At 42.3% G+C, this 24,002-nt stretch overlaps 1 protein-coding gene across 1 annotated transcript; it reads left to right on the forward strand.

Moving 5' to 3' along the window:
* The first annotated feature begins 245 nt into the window (after window positions 1–245).
* On the forward strand, window positions 246–24,002 carry LOC123158181 (protein BONZAI 3-like). Its single transcript, XM_044576272.1, has 17 exons — window positions 246–335; window positions 934–981; window positions 14,402–14,547; window positions 14,632–14,680; window positions 20,569–20,625; window positions 20,766–20,936; window positions 21,014–21,148; window positions 21,290–21,351; window positions 21,435–21,483; window positions 21,964–22,002; window positions 22,097–22,220; window positions 22,296–22,372; window positions 22,447–22,572; window positions 23,054–23,218; window positions 23,286–23,399; window positions 23,626–23,722; window positions 23,827–24,002. The coding sequence occupies exons 1-17, from the start codon at window positions 246–248 to the stop codon at window positions 24,000–24,002; spliced, it is 1,725 nt and encodes a 574-aa protein (XP_044432207.1).

Consider the following 24,002-nt stretch of genomic DNA (forward strand, 5'->3'; position numbering starts at 1 on the left):
AAGGCCTTGCCAAATAGGCAAATATTGACACGTCAACTCTGGACATCAAACCAATCATGCCAAACCATCGGCGAGGTGGTCGGGTATAAAACCCGGAGACCCATCGATGTAGCCACTCCCGTCTTTGTTGCCTCTCTCTCACTGATCTCTCTCTCTCTCTCGTTGTGAGCTCCCCGTCTGATCACGCCTCGACCGCTCTAAGGCAACGGGCATTACAGATGGACTGGTGCGGCGGCAGCGTAGGCATGACGACCGTCCACGGGCCAGCCGCGGCGGGGAAGAGCCAGGGCTGGACGAACAGCCGCGCGCTTCACGGCCTCTACACCCCTCTCGAGGTATATATGCTCACTTCAGCGCTTGGCAGTGAGGACGTTTTGTCCATGCATTACCGGTTGGAGGTATTTATATATGACTCCCTGTGGTTTAAAAGTTGTTCAATAAAACATAATACCACTAAGGCCCCGTTCGGATTCCCTCCCACTCCGCAACTCCGCTCCGGAGCGGAGTGGCATGCAGCTATAAATCTGAGCTGGCTAGAACGGCGCTCCATGCGCTCCGCGGTGGGGGAGTGGAGGATTGCCAAACAGTGCCTAAGTCTGGATGATGCAAGTATATATATGCTTGCAGCGATTTGTGTGCCACATGTGTCATGATTCATGCTGGTGTCTGAATTTTGGGCTAGAAGAATTTTGTAGTCTGTTTATCTGTTAAAATGTTTAGACTTTATAATGGCTTTAATGCACGTACAAGAATAATCTATATGCTTGAAGAGTTGCAAGTTTTTTTCCTCTTCTTTTCTAACCTGAGCCAGCAGTAACGTAGAAGAACCAATTCGACTCGTATGTGGGCTTTGCAGGATGAACTCTAGCTGATAGTGGATGTCAATATGATGATCCCATTTCACTGACCTATCGCCATATTCCTGCATTACAGTTATCTTTTTCAGCTTCCAAGCCGGGAAATGCAGATGCTCCTTTTGAGGTAAGAACTTACATTCAGTTGTTCCCACATTTCAATCTGTACATTCATATTCCCTTTCTGCTAGTGCGGCTCAATTTTTGTACAATAACTATGAAAATGAAATAAAGTCTTGGAACTGAACTAGATGTTGCTCAATGTTAGTTATCTTTTGGGGTCCAAAGGGACCAGACCGAGTTTGCTATATCCACATGTTATTTCTATTTTCTAACCTTTTTCTAGAACCAAAAAAGTGTGTGCTGAGCAATATCGCAAGTTCCAAATTGGCATTGTTTAGGCTTGTAGTTTTATGAGGATAGTTGTGATACAAAAGGCAAAAAGAAATGGATTTCTATTTTAGCACTATAAGTTCTATGTAAAGAACTACAATTCCAGTGGACAAATACGTTTTGCATGCGTATTTATGTAACTAAGAAAATATGGACTGAATATTGGCAACCGATAATAGAACCGACAAATCGGTTGGAGGTATTTATATAAGACTCCCTATGGTTCTATTATCGGTTGCCAATATTCGGTTGTAGCTAAGAAAATATGGCTTGCGTCCCGAATGGCTGAATCTCGAAACTACCATTGCAGAAATCGATATGCCTCATTTTCACAATAGATTGCTCTGTTTTCGTTATTATTTTGATATCTTTGTTTATGCCAAAGTTCATTGCAATGATATATTTAATTCAATTCAATTGTGTTTTGTAACATCCCGATTCTCAGAATGTTTGAGAAAAAGATTTCAAAAAATCAGGGCGAGAAAATTTCATTTGTTTTATTTGGTAACAAAGCTTAAATTGGACTTTTATAATTTAATGGATTTAATTTGATCTAATGCAAACTTAAATTTAAATTTGAGTTTTGTTCTTCTCTTTTAGTTGGGTTTTCTTTTTCTCGCTTCAGCATATTAAATTATGCGCATTTGTATTTTTGGAACTTGTTTTGATTGTTGTTTGACCTTCTATTCCATGTTAGTTAGTTTTTCTTTTAGGAAAATCTAATTCATTTCCTCTCTCATACTCTAGGCAAAATTCCCTTGCTCAACATATATCTCTTCCGTAGGTGTAGCCATATTTTTTTTTCCATCCAAATGGGCTAGGTCCATCTTTTCTTCCTTCCTTTCCAGTTGGGCTAAAGGAAGTGGCCCATCTCTCCAACTAACGCCTCTTCTCTTTCTTCTCTTCTGTACGTTCCTAACCTACACAAACGAAACAGCCATGTACCTTGATTGTTGCCTTCCTTTAATTCCTCCTGACTTCCTATTTCTCTCCACTCTCCACCTCTCCCAACGAGGGCCTCTTCTCCTTCCCTTAATTCGTCCTTAAGCTCGCTCGCACACAGAGAGGAAACGTCAGAAGAAACATACAACCACAGTACAGAGAGAAACAGCCCTCCCTCTTTCCTATAAATCCCATCAGTTTCCAAAACGGCAGCCCCTCCTTATTGTGCGCCTCTACCTCCTCTTGCACCCCGCAGAAACTCCTGCCTCTCCCTTCCTTGTTCTCTCCAGAACACTCTGCAAAGAAACGGTGCTCCATGGACACTGGTGTTCGACCCCGATGAAGGAGGCCATCCCCATCTGTTTTCTTGCGCCGGGAACTTCTCCTCCATGCCGCAGCTCCGTTCAGAGAAGAAACAACATGTTCCATCCACCACACGCGAACAATTTTACATGTTCGTCTACACTGTTCATCGAGTTCATCGCACCATTCTACAAACCTCGGTGAGTCTCTATCCAATTCCTTCCACATGCCCACCCAATCCTATCTAACCTACGCCCTAGACAACCCGTTGCAGCCTATGGTAGTAGTTGGCCGCGCCCATGATGTTGTGGTCCTGAACCGTATGATTTTCAATGGCATGGTCATGTTTCTCTCATTTTGGTTCACCGGTTGATCTCCGATCCAATAGATGAACCGTTTATTACAAGCATGGAAACGACGTGGTGGAGTTAGATCGCTAGTTTCATCAATAGGAGTTTAGTATAAATTTTTGTTATAGCCGCTCTTGTCGAAGATTGAATCGGGTTTCTTCATCGGTGAAATTTGTATTGATATGTCATTGTTCAGATGTTTATGAGTGCATCCTTTGGTCTCATAATTTTTGCATGTGACAAATGACTTGTTAGATTTATTTGTTTACCGATTATAGTGTTTGTTGTCGCAAGTCGATAATATTTTGTTTGTATTGTTATTATCTTGTGTTAGACATGTCTATTGATTTTAATATAGTTTCTATTGTTTCATGTATATAATTCATGCCTAATTGTAGTAGTGTGTTACACTTTTGTTTCACATTATTTCTTGTGATTTGTTAACACGCGTAGAGTTGACCGGTGAACTTTCATGTTAGTATGATATTTGTATGTTCGTTGTATGCCTAGAAGTCGCTCCTACTTATTTCATAATTCTATGAGTTAGATGTGATTGACTAGATTTGTTGTAAGGTTTATTTTATTTATTTATTTTATATTGGTACTTGTCTCAAGTGTTATTTTTGTAGCATGTAGCCCTATCTTATACATGCGTACAATATTTGGCGAACATTCGCCGTGTTGGTAATTGCATAGAATTATTCTAAACTTTGTTTTATTTATCTAGTCATGAAATACTTCATATCGTATTTTAATTTTGTTTAGCATGGTGATGTTTTAGATATAGTTTACATATTCTTGTTCTTCCATGTCGCATTCTTATTTTATTGGTTTGAAATCATGGCGTTCTGACAATAGATGTTTATATATTTCTTGTACGTTTTATTGGATAGTTTTGCTTATGTTAGAGATCAAATGAAATGTCTTGTTGATTGGAAATGAGTGCATTATAGTTCGTTGCGTAGAATATAATTTCCTAGTTGTTAAACTTATTTTGTAGATGTTGTTATGATTGATCACTTGGTTAGTTGTTTTATGTCATGGTTCATATTTGTATTACTATATAGAATTTATTCTTGTGACATAGAACTTAGTTTATTACATCGTCTTGCTAATTATCATAGGTGTTTATTTATCTAGTTATTACCATGCTTTGTTAGCAAGTGATTAGAGTAGAACACATGTTTTGATCGTGTCCTATCATCTGATATATGATTGCTAGTTTGTACTATATGGTCACACTTAGGGTTGGTCTTGCTTGGTATAGATACATGTTAGTAGATACATGCTAGTAGTATATGATTCCTTCTTGATTGATCCATACCATGTCATGATGGTGTGATTGCATAACATGTGTGTATCGATTCATGTATTAGATGATGCCTAAGTTGTTTATCTATGTACTAGCAAGTGTATGACATACTATAGATAGGAAATACATGGAATCATGTAATTCATGCTAGTATAATACATGTTGATTTGGTGATGCCATGAATTGGTTTTTACTTTCCTACATGCTTAGTATGCTTCCTCGGTGTGCTTATACATCACAACTAGAATGCATGGTGGTGTCCTATTGCATGCTTGATTGTCATGTTAGTTGATATCAACTAAGAGATCTTATTATTGTGAGTTGTATTCTATTAGCATCACAATTTGGTACCTCGTGTAATGATCATCCCTGCTCAGTGTTATACATGTGTATCTATTGTTGCATTGTTGTATGCCTAACCCTCATTCATGCAAGTGATCTTTCATGTCTTATGATGTTCTGTGTTATAGTTGCCTAGTTTAGTTCTTCCTTAAAGATGGTTTAACTTTGTCTCATGTTAGTATTATGAGTGCTTTATACATGTTTCAATTGCTCATCACATGCTTAGGATAGTTTACCTTTCATGTTAGTTGAGTTGCATTTTTCTCTTATGCTTAGTGTGCATAGTTTGCCATGTTGTTACAAGCATGTGGTGATAATATTGTTGCTAGTGGTCAATTGGACATTTGTTATTTGTTATTATAAAGAGCATGTCCTAGTTTACTATCTTAGCATGATCACTCATATGTGTGATGCTTCTGTTATTCATTGAGACCTCTAGTGATTCGGTACTCACATGCGTTGTGTGATATGTGTGCTATTATTAAGTTGTTTAATAAGTTTCTATCTTAGTATTGGTTTGTCTTCTTTTATAGAAATACTTGCTAATAGTTGTTATGATTGATTTTTAGTCTTTGCTTGTTGTTAACCATTATAAGTATTTGGATTCCTCCAAATATTTATTCTTGGTTGATTGTTACTCTTAATCATATCATGCCTAGGATAGTTGTTCATGCACTTGTTTCGTGTGTTGTATAGTTTCTTGTTAATTGTTTGACAAATGAGTTGGTTGGTATAAAGGAGTTGATTCTACTTTCCTTAATATTGTTTTAAGGTTAAACCTAGGTCCAACTAAATTCATGTTGTTGTATGATGTTTCATTGATTAACTAGTATGGTTTGTAATTTTTGTTTGTTTGTTTATTTGTTTGTCTTATGAAACACTTGCTTTTGAATTGTTATATAGTTGATGTGCATGTTTACCTGCTATTGACCATTATAACTATTTTGATTTCATCTAAATATTTAATTGTGGTTGTCTGTTACCTTTATCATGCCATTCTATGATTGGTAGTTAAAATGCATATGTTGGTTCCATTCCATGTGTGTTGATGCCATTGTGTTCGTTATGTGGTAGTTTCCATTTAGCTAAGATGTGTAGTGGGAACTACTAGTGGATAGTAGCATAGTGCGTATCAGAATGTTAGTCTTGTTGGCAAGCCTTCCTTAGCCATTTCAACCTAAACCATGTCACTTCATTGAGTCCTCTGCTTACCTTCCAATCATGCTATCTCCTTTTGGAATCTCCATCTTGATCAATATCTTACCATCCACTCTTAATTTGGTTTCGATGTTTTGGATTTACTATTGTTTGGGTATTTATTTGTTTTCCATTTGCTATCGTGACGACGAGTAGGGAGTGACGATGTTGGACAAGGACAGAACAGGTTACTGAAGAAGGACTCAACAACGAAGGCATGCCTCCTTCTTTGATCATATTTATCCTATGTTTACAAAATTGCATTGTGTTTTATGGTTACTATATGCATGCTATTTGAGTTCTTGTAGCTAGTGTGTCGATTGACACATTACCCTGATCCGCTTGTCGCCTATTTACTTGACACCTGAGTAGAAGTATATAGTTCCAGTAGAGTAGAAATGCTTAGCCATGCTTATCATCCTATAGGTGCTTTGTTGAATGGCCTCTGGGTCATTGACAGTTGAAACTTAACGCTGAGCTAGGCCAGTTGGCCCTTGTTGATCTCCTCTACTCTCTTCTACTCTCGGTGAAACTTACCATCTGAATACTGGTGCGGGCGACAGCTGAATCAAGGATTGAAGGAGCGATTGGCCGCCCTTCACGTGTTGAAGGGGGAAATCAGTCGTCTGTGCCGCATGAGGCCTAATAAGTCTTGGATTTGAAGATTGTGATAACAGTACAGCCACATGCTATATGGGCACTGGCTTGGTTAATTAGTTAGTTCACTCTTATTGTCGTCATCGCCGTACCGCAGATGGGATAGCTTCCTTGCGAGGAGTATCCTCAGCACAAAAGGGGGGCCCCGACTGTGAACTGCGGTTACTTCCGTGTTGACACCTAGTGGGCTTGGCACAGTAAGTTTGCTCTAATGAAAGACCTCGTCACAATCCCCCTGCCGGTATACCAAATGGTGTACTATGCTAGCGACGGCTAGTGGCAACAAGTCGGGATTGTGTCGTGTGGGTAAAGTGTACAACCTCTGCAGAGTGTAAAACTATTCGAATAGCCGTGTCCACGGTCATGGGTAACACATGAATCTTTCTTGACGTACGGGACCTGTCTTGCTTATTGCCTCTTTGCCCCTATTCTTGAAACCTATGAAGGACGTGAGTTGATCGAGGATCCTCACTTGAAGAAAGATATTATTCTGGAGATAAAATATGTTTTCATCTAAAACCACTATTATTCAACTACCTGATTTGTCAAACAAAATTAGCTTTATGCAAATGAGCCATACAGCCTTCCTTTGAAGCCACATGTAGCTATTAGGTCCTTCCCCGTGGGAGGCATGTTGAGTACGTAATGTACTCATGGCAATACTTTTGTTGAACAACAGAGTTCCATGAAGACGAAGGTGATGACTATGACAACTATGGCGATCCGTAGGAGTGAGGTCACGTGGACTACATCGACTGCCTGTGGCTGAGATGGAGTCGCTACGCATTGTACTTTCCGCTTCTTTCTGATTGTAATAAATGTCATGAGACATTTCTCTATGTATGCCTTGCGGCAAGATATATTTAAACTTGTAATACCTTTTACGCATTGTGCGATGATATCATTTCGCTGTGTTGTCAACAATGATCCTGGGATTGACAAATATACACAGGAGGGTCTGGAAGTTAACTCTGGGTTCTCACAGAAGTGGTATCAGAGCCGATGTTGACCTAGTCGTGTGGCCTTAGTTAGAAAAGGAAAGCCTTAGGGACTATCTTTATAAGAAAAAAATATTTTGAAAAGATACATTCTCATACTCTTCTTGTTCAATATTTCTCTTCTTGCCTTATCTTATTTAAATAAGATTTAAACTCTACTTCCTTATCTTCTTATAGTATATAAAAACCCTTTCCCTGCTGTTGGTTTTGAAAAGGCAGAAGCTTCACAAGATGTGCCAAGAATTTCAAGATAACTTCAACCCGTGAAGTTTTGAGTAGCAACATTTCTCCAAGAGAAGACACTTCGGGACCTCAAGAAGGCAACGACCGTCGATCATGCTCCAATCGTCCATGTCGAAGATTTGCCCCATGATTTATTGTGACCGTCCATATAGGATTAGGTTGGTTAACACCCCTGTAGTGATAGAACTCGTAGCATGTAGACGCAAAACCTTTCTTGTGTGAGTATTTTTTGCATATTTTTGGTGTTTTCCTATGCAGTCATACTAAAACCCTATTTGCCAAAATGAGTTGCTTTTGAGTTTTATTTGGATAGCTTCATGGTTATCTCGGTGTTATCTTTTGTTTATCTTCTGGGGTATCTCTGCCTTGCTTAGGATTCTTTTACTCCTCTTACGCTCTCTCCCTCTTCTCTATCAACCCTGGAGAACACTTTGAGTGGAAAGAAGCTACAACAACCACTTGGATATCTATTATGAAAGTGAACCTTTTGGAAAACCTCTTTTAAGGGGGGTAGTAGACGGTGATTTGTGGCGAGAACGAAGTTTTGAAGACCTTCATCGCAAAGAGGAAAAATAGTTGAAGACCTTCACCGCACCTACCATGAAGTTCAACCTGAAGGAAGGATCAATTAGTCCAACCGCACCAAAGCTTGATCTAAAGAAGAAGGGAAAGATAGAAGAATTTGAACCAACCAAAGAAGCTATCAGATTACCATCGCCAAGACCGAAGGACTGCTTCCAAGCTTTCAGCAAGCTAGAGATAGTATCAACCATCGAGGTATCTCCAATCAAGCCCTGAAGTTGCTTGTCACCAAGATCATAATCGACCATGACCCACAAGTGTCTCTAAGAGGAACTATGTCGAAGACGAAGCCAACCCAAACCCATTCTCTTTAGTTTTCCTGAATCTCGGGGACGAGATTCCTTTTAAGGGGGGTAGATCTGTAACATCCCGATTCTCGGAATGTTTGAGAAAAAGATTTCCAAAAATCAGGGCGAGAAAATTTCATTTGTTTTATTTGGTAACAAAGCTTAAATTGGACTTTTATAATTTAGTGGATTTAATTTGATCTAATGCGAACTTAAATTTAAATTTGAGTTTTGTTCTTCTCTTTTAGTTGGGTTTTCTTTTTCTCGCTTCAGCATATTAAATTATGCGCATTTGTATTTTTGGAACTTGTTTTGATTGTTGTTTGATCTTCTATTCCATGTTAGTTAGTTTTCCTTTTAGGAAAATCTAATTCATTTCCTCTCTCATACTCTAGGCAAAATTCCCTTGCTCAACATATATCTCTTCCGTAGGTGTAGCCATATTTTTTTTCCATCCAAATGGGCTAGGTCCATCTTTTCTTTCTTCCTTTCCAGTTGGGCTAAAGGAAGTGGCCCATCTCTCCAACTAACGCCTCTTCTCTTTCTTCTCTTCTGTACCTTCCTGGGAGATGATTAGATTAGAAAGAAAAAAGAAAAAAAGATAACCGTAGGATAAAGTGGGAGCACGGATGGGAGCACGGGGAGGGAACAGGCAAGCCGGATCCCACAAACGAAACAGCCATGTACCTGGATTGTTGCCTTCCTTTAATTCCTCCTGACTTCCTATTTCTCTCCACTCTCCACCTCTCCCAACGAGGGCCTCTTCTCCTTCCCTTCATTCGTCCTTAAGCTCGCTCGCACACAGCGCACAGAGAGGAAACGTCAGAAGAGAAACAGCCCTCCCTCTTTCCTATAAATCCCATCAGTTTCCAAAACGGCAGCCCCTCCTTATTGTGCGCCTCTACCTCCTCTTGCACCCCGCAGAAACTCCTGCCTCTCCCTTCCTTGTTCTCTCCATAACACTCTGCAAAGAAACGGTGCTCCATGGACACTGGTGTTCGACCCCGATGAAGGAGGCCATCCCCATCTGTTTTCTTGCACCGGGAACTTCTCCTCCATGCCGCAGCTCCGTTTAGAGAAGAAACAACATGTTTCATCCACCACACGCGAACAATTTTACATGTTCGTCTACACTGTTCATCGAGTTCATCGCACCATTCTACAAACCTCGGTGAGTCTCTATCCAATTCCTTCCACATGCCCACCCAATCCTATCTAACCTACGCCCTAGACAACCCGTTGCAGCCTATGGTAGTAGTTGGCCGCGCCCATGATGTTGTGGTCCTGAACCGTATGATTTTCAATGGCATGGTCATGTTTCTCTCATTTTGGTTCACCGGTTGATCTCCGATCCAATAGATGAACCGTTTATTACGAGCATGGAAACGACGTGGTGGAGTTAGATCGCTAGTTTCATCAATAGGAGTTTAGTATAAATTTTTGTTATAGCCGCTCTTGTCGAAGATTGAATCGGGTTTCTTCATCGGTGAAATTTGTATTGATATGTCATTGTTCAGATGTTTATGAGTGCATCCTTTGGTCTCATAATTTTTGCATGTGACAAATGACTGGTTAGATTTATTTGTTTACCGATTATAGTGTTTGTTATCGCAAGTCGATAATATTTTGTTTGTATTGTTATTATCTTGTGTTAGACATGTCTATTGATTTTAATATAGTTTCTATGGTTTCATGTATATAATTCATGCCTAATTGGAGTAGTGTGTTACACTTTTGTTTCACATTATTTCTTGTGATTTGTTAACACGCGTGGAGTTGACCGGTGAACTTTCATGTTAGTATGATATTTGTATGTTCGTTATATGCCTAGAAGTTGCTCCTACTTATTTCATAATTCTATGAGTTACATGTGATCGACTAGATTTGTTGTAAGGTTTATTTTATTTATTTATCTTATATTGGTACTTGTCTCAAGTGTTATTTTTGTAGCATGTAGCCCTATCTTATACATGCGTACAATATTTGGCGAACATTCGCCATGTTGGTAATTGCATAGAATTATTCTAAACTTTGTTTTATTTATCTAGTCATGAAATACTTCATATCGTATTTTAATTTTGTTTAGCATGGTGATGTTTTAGATATAGTTTACATATTCTTGTTCTTCCATGTCGCATTCTTATTTTATTGGTTTGAAATCATGGCGTTCCGACAATAGATGTTTATATATTTTTTGTACGTTTTATTGGATAGTTTTGCTTATGTTAGAGATCAAATGAAATGTCTTGTTGATTGGAAATGAGTGCATTATAGTTCGTTGCGTAGAATATAATTTCCTAGTTGTTAAACTTATTTTGTAGATGTTGTTATGATTGATCACTTGGTTAGTTGTTTTATGTCATGGTTCATATTTGTATTACTATATAGAATTTATTCTTGTGACATAGAACTTAGTTTATTACATCGTCTTGCTAATTATCATAGGTGTTTATTTATCTAGTTATTACCATGCTTTGTTAGCAAGTGATTAGAGTAGAACACATGTTTTGATCGTGTCCTATCATCTGATATATGATTGCTAGTTTGTACTATATGGTCACACTTAGGGTTGGTCTTGCTTGGTAGAGATACATGTTAGTAGATACATGCTAGTAGTATATGATTCCTTCTTGATTGATCCATACCATGTCATGATGTTGTGATTGCATAACATGTGTGTATCGATTCATGTATTAGATGATGCCTAAGTTGTTTATCTATGTACTTGCAAGTGTATGACATACTATAGATAGGAAATACATGGAATCATGTAATTCATGCTAGTATAATACATGTTGATTTGGTGATGCCATGAATTGGTTTTTAGTTTCCTACATGCTTAGTATGCTTCCTCGGTGTGCTTATACATCACAACTAGAATGCATGGTGGTGTCCTATTGCATGCTTGATTGTCATGTTAGTTGATATCAACTAAGATATCTTATTATTGTGAGTTGTATTCTATTAGCATCACAATTTGGTACCTCGTGTAATGATCATCCCTGCTCAGTGTTATACATGTGTATCTATTGTTGCATTGTTGTATGCCTAACCCTCATTCATGCAAGTGATCTTTCATGTCTTATGATGTTCTGTGTTATAGTTGCCTAGTTTAGTTCTTCCTTAAAGATGGTTTAACTTTGTCTGATGTTAGTATTATGAGTGATTTATACATGTTTCAATTGCTCATCACATGCTTAGGATAGTTTACCTTTCATGTTAGTTGAGTTGCATTTTTTTCTTATGCTTAGTGTGCATAGTTTGCCATGTTGTTACAAGCATGTGGTGATAATATTGTTGCTAGTGGTCAATTGGACATTTGTTATTTGTTATTATAAAGATCATGTCCTAGTTTAGTATCTTAGCATGATCACTCGTATGTGTGATGCTTCTGTTATTCATTGAGACCTCTAGTGATTCGGTACTCACATGCGTTGTGTGATATGTGTGCTATTATTAAGTTGTTTAATAAGTTTCTATCTTAGTATTGGTTTGTCTTCTTTTATAGAAATACTTGCTAATAGTTGTTATGATTGATTTTTAGTCTTTGCTTGTTGTTAACCATTATAAGTATTTGGATTCCTCCAAATATTTACTCTTGGTTGATTGTTACTCCTAATCATATCATGCCTAGGATAGTTGTTCATGCACTTGTTCCGTGTGTTGTATAGTTTCTTGTTAATTGTTTGACAAATGAATTGGTTGGTATAAAGGAGTTGATCCTACTTTCGTTAATATTGTTTTAAGGTTAAACCTAGGTCCAACTAAATTCATGTTGCTGTATGATGTTTCATTGATTAACTAGTATGGTTTGTAATTTTTGTTTGTTTGTTTATTTGTTTGTCTTATGAAACACTTGCTTTTGAATTGTTATATAGTTGATGTGCATGTTTACCTGCTATTGACCATTATAACTATTTTGATTTCATCTAAATATTTAATTGTGGTTGTCTGTTACCTTTATCATGCCATTCTATGATTGGTAGTTAAAATGCATATGTTGGTTCCATTCCATGTGTGTTGATGCCATTGTGTTTGTTATGTGGTAGTTTTCATTTAGCTAAGATGTGTAGTGGGAACTACTAGTGGATAGTAGCATAGTGCGTATCAGAACGTTAGTCTTGTTGGCAAGCCTTCCTTAGCCATTTCAACCTAAACCATGTCACTTCATTGAGTCCTCTGCTTACCTTCCAATCATGCTATCTCCTTTTGGAATCTCCATCTTGATCAATATCTTACCATCCACTCTTAATTTGGTTTCGATGTTTTGGATTTACTATTGTGTGGGTATTTATTTGTTTTCCATTTGCTATCGTTACGACGAGTAGGGAGTGACGATGTTGGACAAGGACAGAACAGGTTACTGAAGAAGGACTCAACAATGAAGGCATGCCTCCTTCTTTGATCATATTTATCCTATGTTTACAAAATTGCATTGTGTTTTATGGTTACTATATGCATCCTATTTGAGTTCTTGTAGCTAGTGTGTCGATTGACACATTACCCTGATCCGCTTGTCGCCTATTTACTTGACACCTGAGTAGAAGTATATAGTTCCAGTAGAGTAGAAATGCTTAGCCATGCTTATCATCCTATAGGTGCTTTGTTGAATGGCCTCTGGGTCATTGACATTTGAAACTTAATGTTGAGCTAGGCCAGTTGGGCCTTGTTGATCTCCTCTACTCTCTTCTACTCTCGGTGAAACTTACCATCTGAATACTGGTGCGGGCGACAGCTGAATCAAGGATTGAAGGAGCGATTGGCCGCCCTTCACGTGTTGAAGGGGGCAATCAGTCGTCCGTGCCGCATGAGGCCTAATAAGTCTTGGATTTGAAGATTGTGATAACAGTACAAGCACATGCTATATGGACACTCGCTTGGTTAATTAGTTAGTTCACTCTTATTGTCGTCATCGCCGTACCGCAGATGGGATAGCTGCCTTGCGAGGAGTATCCTCGGCACAAAAGGGGGGCCCGGACTGTGAACTGCGGTTACTTCCATGTTGAAACCTAGTGGGCTTGGCACAGTAAGTTTGGTCTAATGAAAGACCTCGTCACAATCCCCCTGCCGGTATACCAAATGGTGTACTATGCTAGCGACGGCTAGTGGCAACAAGTCGGGATTGTGTCGTGTGGGTAAAGTGTACAACCTCTGCAGAGTGTAAAACTATTCGAATAGCCATGTCTACGGTCATGGGCAACGCATGAATCTTTCTTGACGTACGGGACCTGTCTTGCTTATTCCCTCTTTGCCCCTATTCTTGAAACCTATGAAGGACGTGAGTTGATCGAGGATCCTCACTTGAAGAAAGATATTATTCTGGAGATAAAACATGTTTTCATCTAAAACCGCTATTATTCAACTACCTTATTTGTCAAACAAAATTAGCTTTATGCAAATGAGCCATACGGCCTTCCTTTGAAGCCACATGTAGCTATTAGGTCCTTCCCCGTGGGAGGCATGTTGAGTACGTAATGTACTCATGGCAATACTTTTGTTGAACAATAGAGTTCCATGAAGACGAAGGTGATGACTATGACAACTATGGCGATCCGTAGGAGTGAGGTCATGTGGACTACATCGACTGCCTGTGGCTGAGATGGAGTCGCTACGCATTGTACTTTCCGCTGCTTTCTGATTGTAATAAATGTCATGAGACATTTCTCTATGTATGCCTTGTGGCAAGATATATTTAAACTTGTAATATCTTTTACGCATTGTGCGATGATATCATTTCGCTGTGTTGTCAACAATGATCCTGGGGTTGACAAATATACACAGGAGGGTCTGGAAGTTAATTCTGGGTTCTCACACGTTTGAATATGTAATTGCACCAGCACACATGTATGATAATGTCGACTTTTCATTGTGGTGTACAAAATCTTTTACAGCACATGTGTGTACCGGAGCCTATAACTGTCATCTACTTTGCTTGGTACAGACTAATGCTATTTTAGTGGTTTACACAAAAGTAAATGAAGACCTTGAAGAGATTGGCCGCACTGAAGTGATATTGAATTCACTGGAACCTTTGTGGGTCACGAGAACCATAATAAATTACAGATTTGCAATTTCGCAACTGCTCATGTAAGTCTATAAAATACTCCTATAAACATTCTCATTACTTCTAGAACGATCATACTTACTGTTACTCTTTTTTTGGCATCATAGATTCAGGATATATGACATTGCCAAAGAGCATCTCAACACACCAGTGAAGGTATATTCTGCGCCGTAATTCATGTTTTTGTTGGAGCCATGTTTGAAATCAAGACAAGCTTTGTTGTTTTATTTCACTCTTCTTGTTTTTATGGCTAGATTTAGTGGTGTAAATACCTTTCGTGCTAATTAGAAAATAATTACTGAAAAGAGGCCTGTGGTCAGTGTTAGATGTGTATAGTCCCTTTTCGGTATATCCCCATTGTATAAGGGGTTTTCTGCATTTTGACACACATGTATATGTAATGGCTTTTGGCCCTCAGGAAATACTAGTTGCCATTCATCCAACATGGTATCAGATACTAGGTTAGCCCCTTCCCCCCGCACGCAGCAACTCCGTGCGCCTCGTCCCTAGTCCGGCCGCCCCCGTCTCCGGCCATCTCCGGCCGTCACCCGTCCGGCCTAGACCGGCTTTCCTCTCTGCCACATGGGCTGAGCCCCTCTGCTATCGCCGACGCCCCGGTCCCCAGGTGCTGGACCCCTCGCCCCCGCTCCTCCCAGTGCTGCTCTGCTTCGGGCCCGGCCGCCGCTCGTCAGCACTCGGCTCCCTCGAACGCGCGAGGCTGCATCGGCTTCTCGCTCGGGCCCGGCCGCCCCCGACCCCTCCTCGTCTGCTTCGGTCGGCTGCGGGAGCTCCTGCCCTCGAGCGCTGCTAGATCCCCGGGCTCTGCTGGTCCCAGCTCCAGATCGGGCCTCGTTCGCCCGCTCGATCCCCCGCTCACTCTCTGGCCTCGCGAGCAGTTGTGCCTGATCCAGATCGGGCCTACAGTAGCAGTTGAATCCAAAAAAAGGGAGAGAGAGAAAGAAAGGCAGCAAATTCCTCATGTCTTCTTCGGGTTATATTGTTGTTCCTCGGTGCTCAGTGATTTTTGACGGCACCAACTATGCTGAGTTTGTGGGTTTCATGCGCATCCATATGCGGGGTCTCCTTCTGTGGGGTGTTATCTCTGGCGAGGTTCCCTGTCCGCCCAGCCCTGTTTCTCCGGTGGCTCCTGTTCCACCGGTACCGCCGGTGCTTGCTGCGGATGCTTCTCAGGCTGATCGGGATGCCGCCAAGGCTCTTGATGATGCTGCAGTTGATGCTTATGATCAGCACGTATCCGCATATTCTGATGCTCTTTCTGTCTACCGGGATGATCTATCTGCTTATACTCAGTGGTGCAATGATGATGCTCGAGCTGCTGCTGTTCTTACTGCAGGTGTCCTACCTCAGTTTGCTTCAGAGTTCATGGGCCTCGGCACTGTTGCAGCGATGTGGTCCTATCTTTGTCAGCGCTATCAGCCCTCTGGTGATGCTCTATACCTCTTTGTGGTGCGTCAGGAGCATGCTCTTCAGCAGGGTGACTCGTCTGTGGATGAGTTCTATTCCCAGTGCTCTGCCATCTGGCGTCAGCTTTACTCACTGTGGACAATTGTTTGTGGCACTTGCCGTTGTTGTCAGACTACGAGGTCTGACTTGGAGTTTCAGAGGGTCCATGAGTTCTTATCTCGTCTCCGCTCTGAGTTTGAGCCTCGCCGTGCTCACTTGCTTGCTCATGGTCGTGTTCCTATCTTAGAGATACTTGCTGAGCTTCGTGCCGAGGAGACCCGCCTTCGCTCTGCTGGGTTACTTCTGGTTCCGTCAGTTTTGGCTGCCCGGGCTCCTGTGTCGTCTGCTCGCCTCACTGCTCCACCGCTCCTGCACACTCCTCCGGGGGGGTGAGCCATCCTCCTTATGCTGAGAAGGGAACGTCGTGCCGTGACACCGTCTGTGGTTACTGCTCCCGGCCAGGTCACCCAGAGTCTGATTGTCGCCAGAAGAAGCGAGACCAGAGGTGCTCCTCCAACAGGCCTCCTGTGTCTTCCTCGACTCCGTCACTCACTGACCAGGACATTGTTCGCCTCAAGCATCTTCTTGCTTCCTCAGGCCCCTCGTCGACTGGCTCTGCTGCTACTGTGACTGCATCCTCATCCTCATCATCACAGGCATCTACACAGTCAGGTACATCTTCGTGGGTTCTGGATTCTGGAGCCTCCTTTCATATGTCTTCTGATTCTTCCGTGTTGTCTTCTCTCCGACCTCTTGATTCGCCTGTTAATGTTCTTACTGTCGATGGCACATCTCTTCCTGTTGCTAGTCGTGGTATTCTTTCCACTCCATCTTTTTCTGTTTCGAGTGTTTCACATGTTCCTCAACTTACCATGAATCTTTTTTCTGCTGCCCAACTTACTGATTCTGGTTGTCGTGTCATTCTTGATACCGACTCTTGCTCCATTCAGGATCGTCGCACCAAGGCTTTGGTTGGTGCTGGCCCCCGGCGCCGTGAGTCAGAGGGCCTTTGGGATGTTGACTGGCTTTGTGTTCCTTCCGCTGCCACCACTTCTGCGAGCTCTCATGCTCTTGCTGCCTCTTCGTCTGCGTCCTTCCAGCAGTGGCATCATCGACTTGGTCACATCTGTGGCTCTCGCTTGTCTTCCTTAGTTCGTCAGGGCCTCTTAGGGTCTGTATCTGGAGATGTCTCCTTACATTGTAATGGTTGCAGACTTGGCAAACAGACTCAGTTACCTTATCCTACTAGTGAGTCTGTATCTCAGCGTCCTTTTGACTTAGTTCATTCTGATGTCTGGGGTCCTGCTCCCTTTGATTCGAAAGGTGGTCATCGCTACTATGTTTTGTTTATTGATGATTTCTCTCGCTACACTTGGCTCTACTTCATGAAATCTCGTAGCGAGGTTCTCCCTATATACAAACGTTTTGCTGCCATGGTTCACACCCAGTTTGCCACGCCCATTCGTACTTTTCGTGCTGACTCCGCTGGAGAGTATATCTCTCAGCTGTTGCGTGGTTTTCTCGCGGAACAGGGTACTCTTGCCCAGTTCTCCTGTCCTGGTGCTCATGCTCAGAATGGCGTTGCCGAGCGAAAGCATTGTCATTTGCTTGAGACGGCTTGTGCGCTGATGATTGCTGCTTCCCTTCCACCCCATTTTTGGGCTGAGACTGTTTCCGCATCCACCTATCTCATCAACATTCAGCCCTCGACTGCTCTGCAGGGTGGCATTCCTATGGAGTGTCTCCCTGGTCGCTCTCCTGACTACTCAGCTCTTCGTATGTTTGGATGCGTCTGCTATGTTCTTCTTGCCCCCCGAGAACGCACCAAACTGACTGCTCAGTCGGTTGAGTGTGTTTTCCTTGGCTACAGTGATGAGCACAAGGGCTATCGATGTTGGGATCCTGTGGGTCGTCGCTTGCGCATCTCGCGTGATGTGACTTTTGACGAGTCTCGTTCTTACTACCCACGTTCTTCTTCCTTAAGTTTCTCTGTGGACGACCTTTCTTTCCTTCTCCTTCCCGATACACCCTGCTATGTGCCTCATGTGTCACCTCTTCCTCCGGCACCTCTCATTCCTTCTCATTCACCATCGACCCCGTCTTCTCCATCCTCCTCCTCCACCTCTCCCCCATCCTCTCCAGTCCGCCGTCCTCTCCCACCGTTTCCTCTCAACTATACTCGACGATCTCGTACTGAGGATGTCTCCTCTGACGAGCCTTCCACCTCTGGTGCACCTCCTCTCACGCCTTCCCCGGTTCATAACCTTCGTGCTCGGCCTCGCCCTCCGCCTAATCGCTACTCCCCTGATCGGTATGGTCTCTCTGTTTTGACTGAGCCCACTTCCTATCGCACTGCCATGACTCAGCTTGAATGGCAGCTTGCGATGGCCGAGGAGCTTGCTGCCCTTGAGCGCTCTGGCACTTGGGATCTGGTTCCCCTCCCTTCCGGTGTCCGTCCCATCACCTGCAAGTGGGTCTACAAGCTTAAGACTCGCTCCGATGGTTCTCTTGAGCGCTACAAAGCTCGTCTTGTGGCCCGTGGCTTTCAGCAGGAGCAGGGGCGTGATTATGATGAGACATTCGCTCCTGTGGCCCACATGACCACTGTCCGCACTCTTCTTACCGTGGCTTCTGTTCGTCAGTGGTCTATCTCTCAACTTGATGTTCAGAACGCTTTTCTCAATGGCGAGTTGCGTGAGGAGGTTTATATGCAGCCACCACAAGGGTACTATGCTCCTCATCGTATGGTCTGTAGACTTCGCCGCTCCCTATATGGTCTCAAACAGGCCCCTCGCGCCTGGTTTGAGCGCTTTGCCTCTGTGGTGACCGCCGCTGGTTTCTTGCCCAGTGACCATGATCCCGCGTTGTTTGTTCACACGTCTCCTCATGGTCGGACTCTTCTCCTTCTCTATGTTGATGACATGATCATCACTGGTGACGACAACTGATTACATTGCCTTTGTTAAGGCTCGCCTTCGCGACCAGTTTCTCATGACTGATCTTGGTCCACTTCGCTACTTTCTTGGGATTGAGATCTCCTCGACCTCTGATGGCTTCTACATCTCCCAAGAAAAATATATTCAGGATCTTCTTACTCGCGCTGCTCTCGGTGATGAGCGCACGGTTGTGACTCCTATGGAGCTCAATGTTCAGCTTCGTGCCACCAATGGTGACCCTCTTCCTAATCCCACTCGCTATCGTCATCTTGTTGGCAGTCTTGTCTATCTTGCTGTTACGCATCCTGACATCTCCTATCCTGTCCACATCCTGAGTCAGTTTGTTTCAGCCCCCACCTCTGTCCACTATAGTCATCTCCTCCGTGTTCTACGGTATCTTCGTGGCACGATCTCTCAGCGCCTTTTCTTTCCCCGCTCCAGCTCTCTTGAGCTCCAGGCCTACTCTGATGCTACCTGGGCTAGTGATCCCTCTGATCGACGCTTGCTGTCTGCTTATTGTGTCTTTCTTGGTGGCTCTCTTATTGCCTGGAAGACAAAGAAACAGACTGCAGTTTCTCGCTCGAGTACAGAGGCTGAGTTGCGAGCCATGGCGATGTTGACGGCTGAGGTGATCTGGTTATGGTGGTTACTTGAGGATTTTGGTGTGTCTGCTACTACCTCGACTCCCTTACTGTCAGACAGTACTGGCGCTGTCAGTATTGCGCGTGACCCGGTGAAGCATGAGCTCACCAAGCACATCGGTGTGGATGCCCACTTTGTGCGTGCTGCTGTGCAGGATCAGACTCTTGCTCTTCACTATGTGCCCTCTGAGTTACAGTTGGCGGACTTCTTCACCAAGGCACAGACTCGAGCGCAGCACGGCTTTTTCCTCTCCAAACTCAGTGTTGGTGATCCACCATGAGTTTGAGGGGGGGTGTTAGATGTGTATAGTCCCTTTTCGGTATATCCCCATTGTATAAGGGATTTTCTGCACTTTGACACACATGTATATGTAATGGCCTTTGGCCCTCAGGAAATACTAGTTGCCATTCATCCAACAGTCAGTACAATATTATGCAGTCATGCTGGAGAAAAGGGCCAATATGTTAAAACATAGTCAACATGCCTAGTAAAATGGTTAAAGAATTGAGCACATTGTTTTCTACCAAAAAAAATCCTACTTGGTGATGCATATTTGCCCAACAAATAATTAGCCCTCCAAACTGATGGACTGAGTAAATGGTGTTAAACATGTAGCCAGATTACACGTTTGGGGCCTCATTCTTTCTTCCGCACACATGTGAGCATTCTACCTGTGTTTGTTTGCTCATTATTTTGCCCCTGCGTAATGTAATATCGGGTCAAAAGACGAAAGGTATTAAAACTCGCATAAATATTGTCCATATACAATCAACGAGGGCTCAAACTAGCGGGTAGAACTTTCACAGAATATTTGTTCTAAACAATCTGGATGATGAGCTCATGGTAGAGTTGTTCCATTCACCACAAAAATTAATTGCAAGTTTTCTAGGCTATCATTTACGTTAGTGACTCGCACAAGAGAGAACCTTATAGCATCCTTAGAATTTCTAGTATGTTACTTTATACACAACTATTGAAGCCTAAATTATTTATCTTGTGCAGATGTTGTGTTGGGGTGATCAATATTTTCTAGGGGAAGCCATCTGCAGTTTATCCAAGGTTGTCCAACATCAGTTAGATGATCCAATGCATAATCCAGCTGCAGTATATATTTTCTCTAAATAAATGCAAATGAAGGAAAAGAAACACAAATTCATTCTCCTTATATTTTATTTTGCACCCCTTTGCTGTTTTCCCAGGTACTGACAAGGCCAAATCGGAGCCTAAAATTGAATCTCCGAAATGATTCTGGAGCTCCACTACATAGCACATTGACTGTTCATGCTCAAGAAAATGTTTCGTCGAGGATGGCAGTTGAGATGACATTCCACTGCCTGAACCTGTATAACAAGGGCACTGCCCCAAAAAGTGTATGTATAACTTCCTTGGTATTTATAAGGTTAATCTGATTAGTTGCAGTTGTGAATGACTGATTTATGTTGTGCAGGATCCCTTCCTGAGAATCTCAAGGTCGTCAGAAAGTCCTATTGCAATTCCTCTCTGTGAAACAGAAGTGGTCAATAACAATTTAAAACCTGTTTGGAGGCCTATAGTACTGACATCACAACAGTATGGTAGCAAGGCAAGTACATTTATCTTTTTGGCGGGTGCCAAGTTAGTCCTAATTCTTAGAAAATGAATATTTCCATCGGCCATGTTTTGCCCATGTGAAATTTCAAGGTTAATCTGATCTTTTGTTTTTCAACCTGTGACTTTATTTCAGGATACCCCACTGCTAGTTGAGTGTTTAGACTTTGATGTCAATGGAAATCACAAAATTATTGGGTAGGTTTGTTGAGAAAGTAGTTTGGCATATTTTGCCATTGATCCCTTAGTTTAATCATTTTCGTTACTGTTTTGACAAATAGGACTCTCCATACAACTGTCAGTGAGCTTGAAACACTGTATAAATCAAAGGCTGGAGCAGATTTTGTTAGTGTTGATCTCCACTAGTTGGCCCAACGGCCAACTGGACCCTTGACTTAGTCCTGATCGGGGACGCTCAACACAACTGGGTTGCGGGCCCCTGTTGCGCAGCTCCATATAAGGGAGGTGGGGGCCACGAGTGCAGGACGCCAAGTATGGTTCGGACCCCACCTGCCCTGCCTACCGATTGAGGCGGAGCTGACAGCGGCGGGAAGCGCCGCCGCCAGCGCCACCAGCCACTTCACCGTCGACCTCTACGCTGAGCTCCCCTCCGTTCACCTCCACAGCACCGCCATGGCCACCGACACCATGGCCACTGCATCAGGCACCTCGAACTAAAGTGAAGGTATAATACCGATCTAACCTAGCCTACCCGATCCATGGATCTATCAATGGTATCAGCCCAGGTTGGCTTGTTGGATCTTCGGTAGCAAAAGAAATAGGGAGCTTGAAACACTGTATAAATCAAAGGCTGGAGCAGATTTATACAGCCATAAGGGACAAAGGAAGGTTAGATTTTAATTATACAACGCAACATACTTAACAAAAAATCACTCCATCTAGCCTCTTGATCTAAGCAATCTTTGTTCTTTTGAAAGGACAGCTCTTAAAAAGAAAGAAAGGAAAACTGTTCTTGGATAATTTCCAGGAGAAGGTAAAATATACTTTCTTGGACCATATATCCTACGGTTATGAGCTCATGTTTATGGTGGCTATAGATTTTACAGGTTAGTTTCTTAATTAACAGCTTAAATGATTTTTATGTAGCTATTTTAACGATTTGTTGGTGCTTGTGTTTCCAGCAAGTAATGGTATTCTTGGTTCACAATCGTCTTGGCACTACATTGACCCCTCTGGCAGTCTAAACTTATACCAGCAGGTTAGGAATTTTATGACGTTAATTAGATATTCTTGAAACTGAACGCCTTCTCATTGAACCATTTGATGCACCAGGCAATACAAGGGGTCGGCAAAGTTCTGCGGTCTTATGGCAATGGTAGCAAAATTCAAGCAATGGGTTTTGGTGCAAATATACAAGGCCATCATCTATCATGCTGTTTCAACTTGGTCAATGAGGAGGTAAGATTCATTATGTACTTCATTCATTTACTTGTTTTTCATCAGTAGTACTAGTATTTAACTGAACAACTAATGTTTCGCACACGAGAACATAGTGCTCCAGAGCCAAGTTCTGTTAAGCTTCGAATACCCTTCTCTTTTTGGCTTTCCTTGCAAATGTTAGCGGGCAGATATTGTTGACTCGGGAATTAGATTCATGTTGGACTCATGAATGTCATGGTTACAAAATAGTGATGTTCTTATCATGTTCGACCTATTGGCACAAGAAATATCATGCTACAAAATGAACGTTGTTCATGAATGCTGACAAAATATTAGAGCAACGTGTATAATACAGTAATATAGAATAACTGATGGTATTTTATTTATATTGCTTATACCAGTTTTGCAGACCTAATGCATTTTTTGCAGCTGATAGCACTTGTATTTCTTAGACCGCCTTTCATGTTTACATACTTGTCTAATTCTATTCCCATCACAGCTCACAGGAGTTGCTGAGGTATTTGCAGCTTATGAATATACTCTAAAAGTGGTTTCCCTTGCGGGGCCAACCATGTTTGGGCCCGTGATCAACAAGGCTGCAGAAATTGTCAGCCATTCTGTGGAAAACGGAAGTAAAACATATTCGGTCTTACTCATTATTACGGTATGTAATCAGATATCCTCATGTGATTGATGTTAGCTCACAAAATTCACCCGAGCATTGTTTGCAGGCTGAAGTATTTACTGACAAGCAAGAAACAATAGATTCTATTGTGAGGGCATCAGAGTTGCCCTTGTCTATTATCATTGTGGGAGTAGGAGATGCTGATTTCACAGAAATGAAGGTGAACATTTACTGAATATTTTCAGAATTGAGCTTCTTGAAGGCACTTTAACGGCATCTGCGGTGCCATGCGTCCAACGAAGATGCAGGAATTCACTTGCACCTACCAGAAACAATTTTACGAATCACATGTGGTTTGCCTGATGAACAAAGGCTGCCTGCTTATTTTTCAACGCAACATGAAGTACCACTAATGCTTATCTGACAATTCCCCCTGGCTTTGTCAGATGCTAGAGGCGGGCTACGGTAAGCGGCTGGAAAGCTCAACAGGTCATGTCGCGAGCCGGGACATCGTACAGTTTGCTCGCATGAAGAAAAATGGAGGTACATACCTTCGACTAACTCCGGCTGCTGTACCACCGTGGCTATTCCTGACCTGAAAAATAACTGTGACACCCATCACTGAAAGGCAACAATTTTGTGTGCAGGTCAGAACGTTCTCCAAGGTCTGCTGGATAAACTACCTGGGCAGCTCGTGGAGTACATATCCGGCCCCCGCCCGGTGGATTGCCACACATTAGACAAACTTGGGCTAGCAATTGGAAAAACCGAGAGATGTTTTGCCGCCAACCATTTGGGTGTGTTTGGCAGCAAATTATTGTAA

This window comes from Triticum aestivum, chromosome 7B, assembly GCF_018294505.1.
Source record: "Triticum aestivum cultivar Chinese Spring chromosome 7B, IWGSC CS RefSeq v2.1, whole genome shotgun sequence".
Taxonomy (NCBI): Eukaryota; Viridiplantae; Streptophyta; class Magnoliopsida; order Poales; family Poaceae; genus Triticum; species Triticum aestivum.

What these genes read in the sequence shown, in the direction of transcription:
- LOC123158181 (XM_044576272.1), top strand. Translation starts at nt 246, where the DNA reads ATGACGACCGTCCACGGGCCAGCCGCGGCGGGGAAGAGCCAGGGCTGG. An exon ending in GCCTCTACACCCCTCTCGAG is followed by an intron (nt 336 to 933) that starts GTATATATGCTC and finishes CCTGCATTACAG; the next exon opens with TTATCTTTTTCAGCTTCCAA. An exon ending in GGTGGCTATAGATTTTACAG is followed by an intron (nt 22,221 to 22,295) that starts GTTAGTTTCTTA and finishes TTGTGTTTCCAG; the next exon opens with CAAGTAATGGTATTCTTGGT.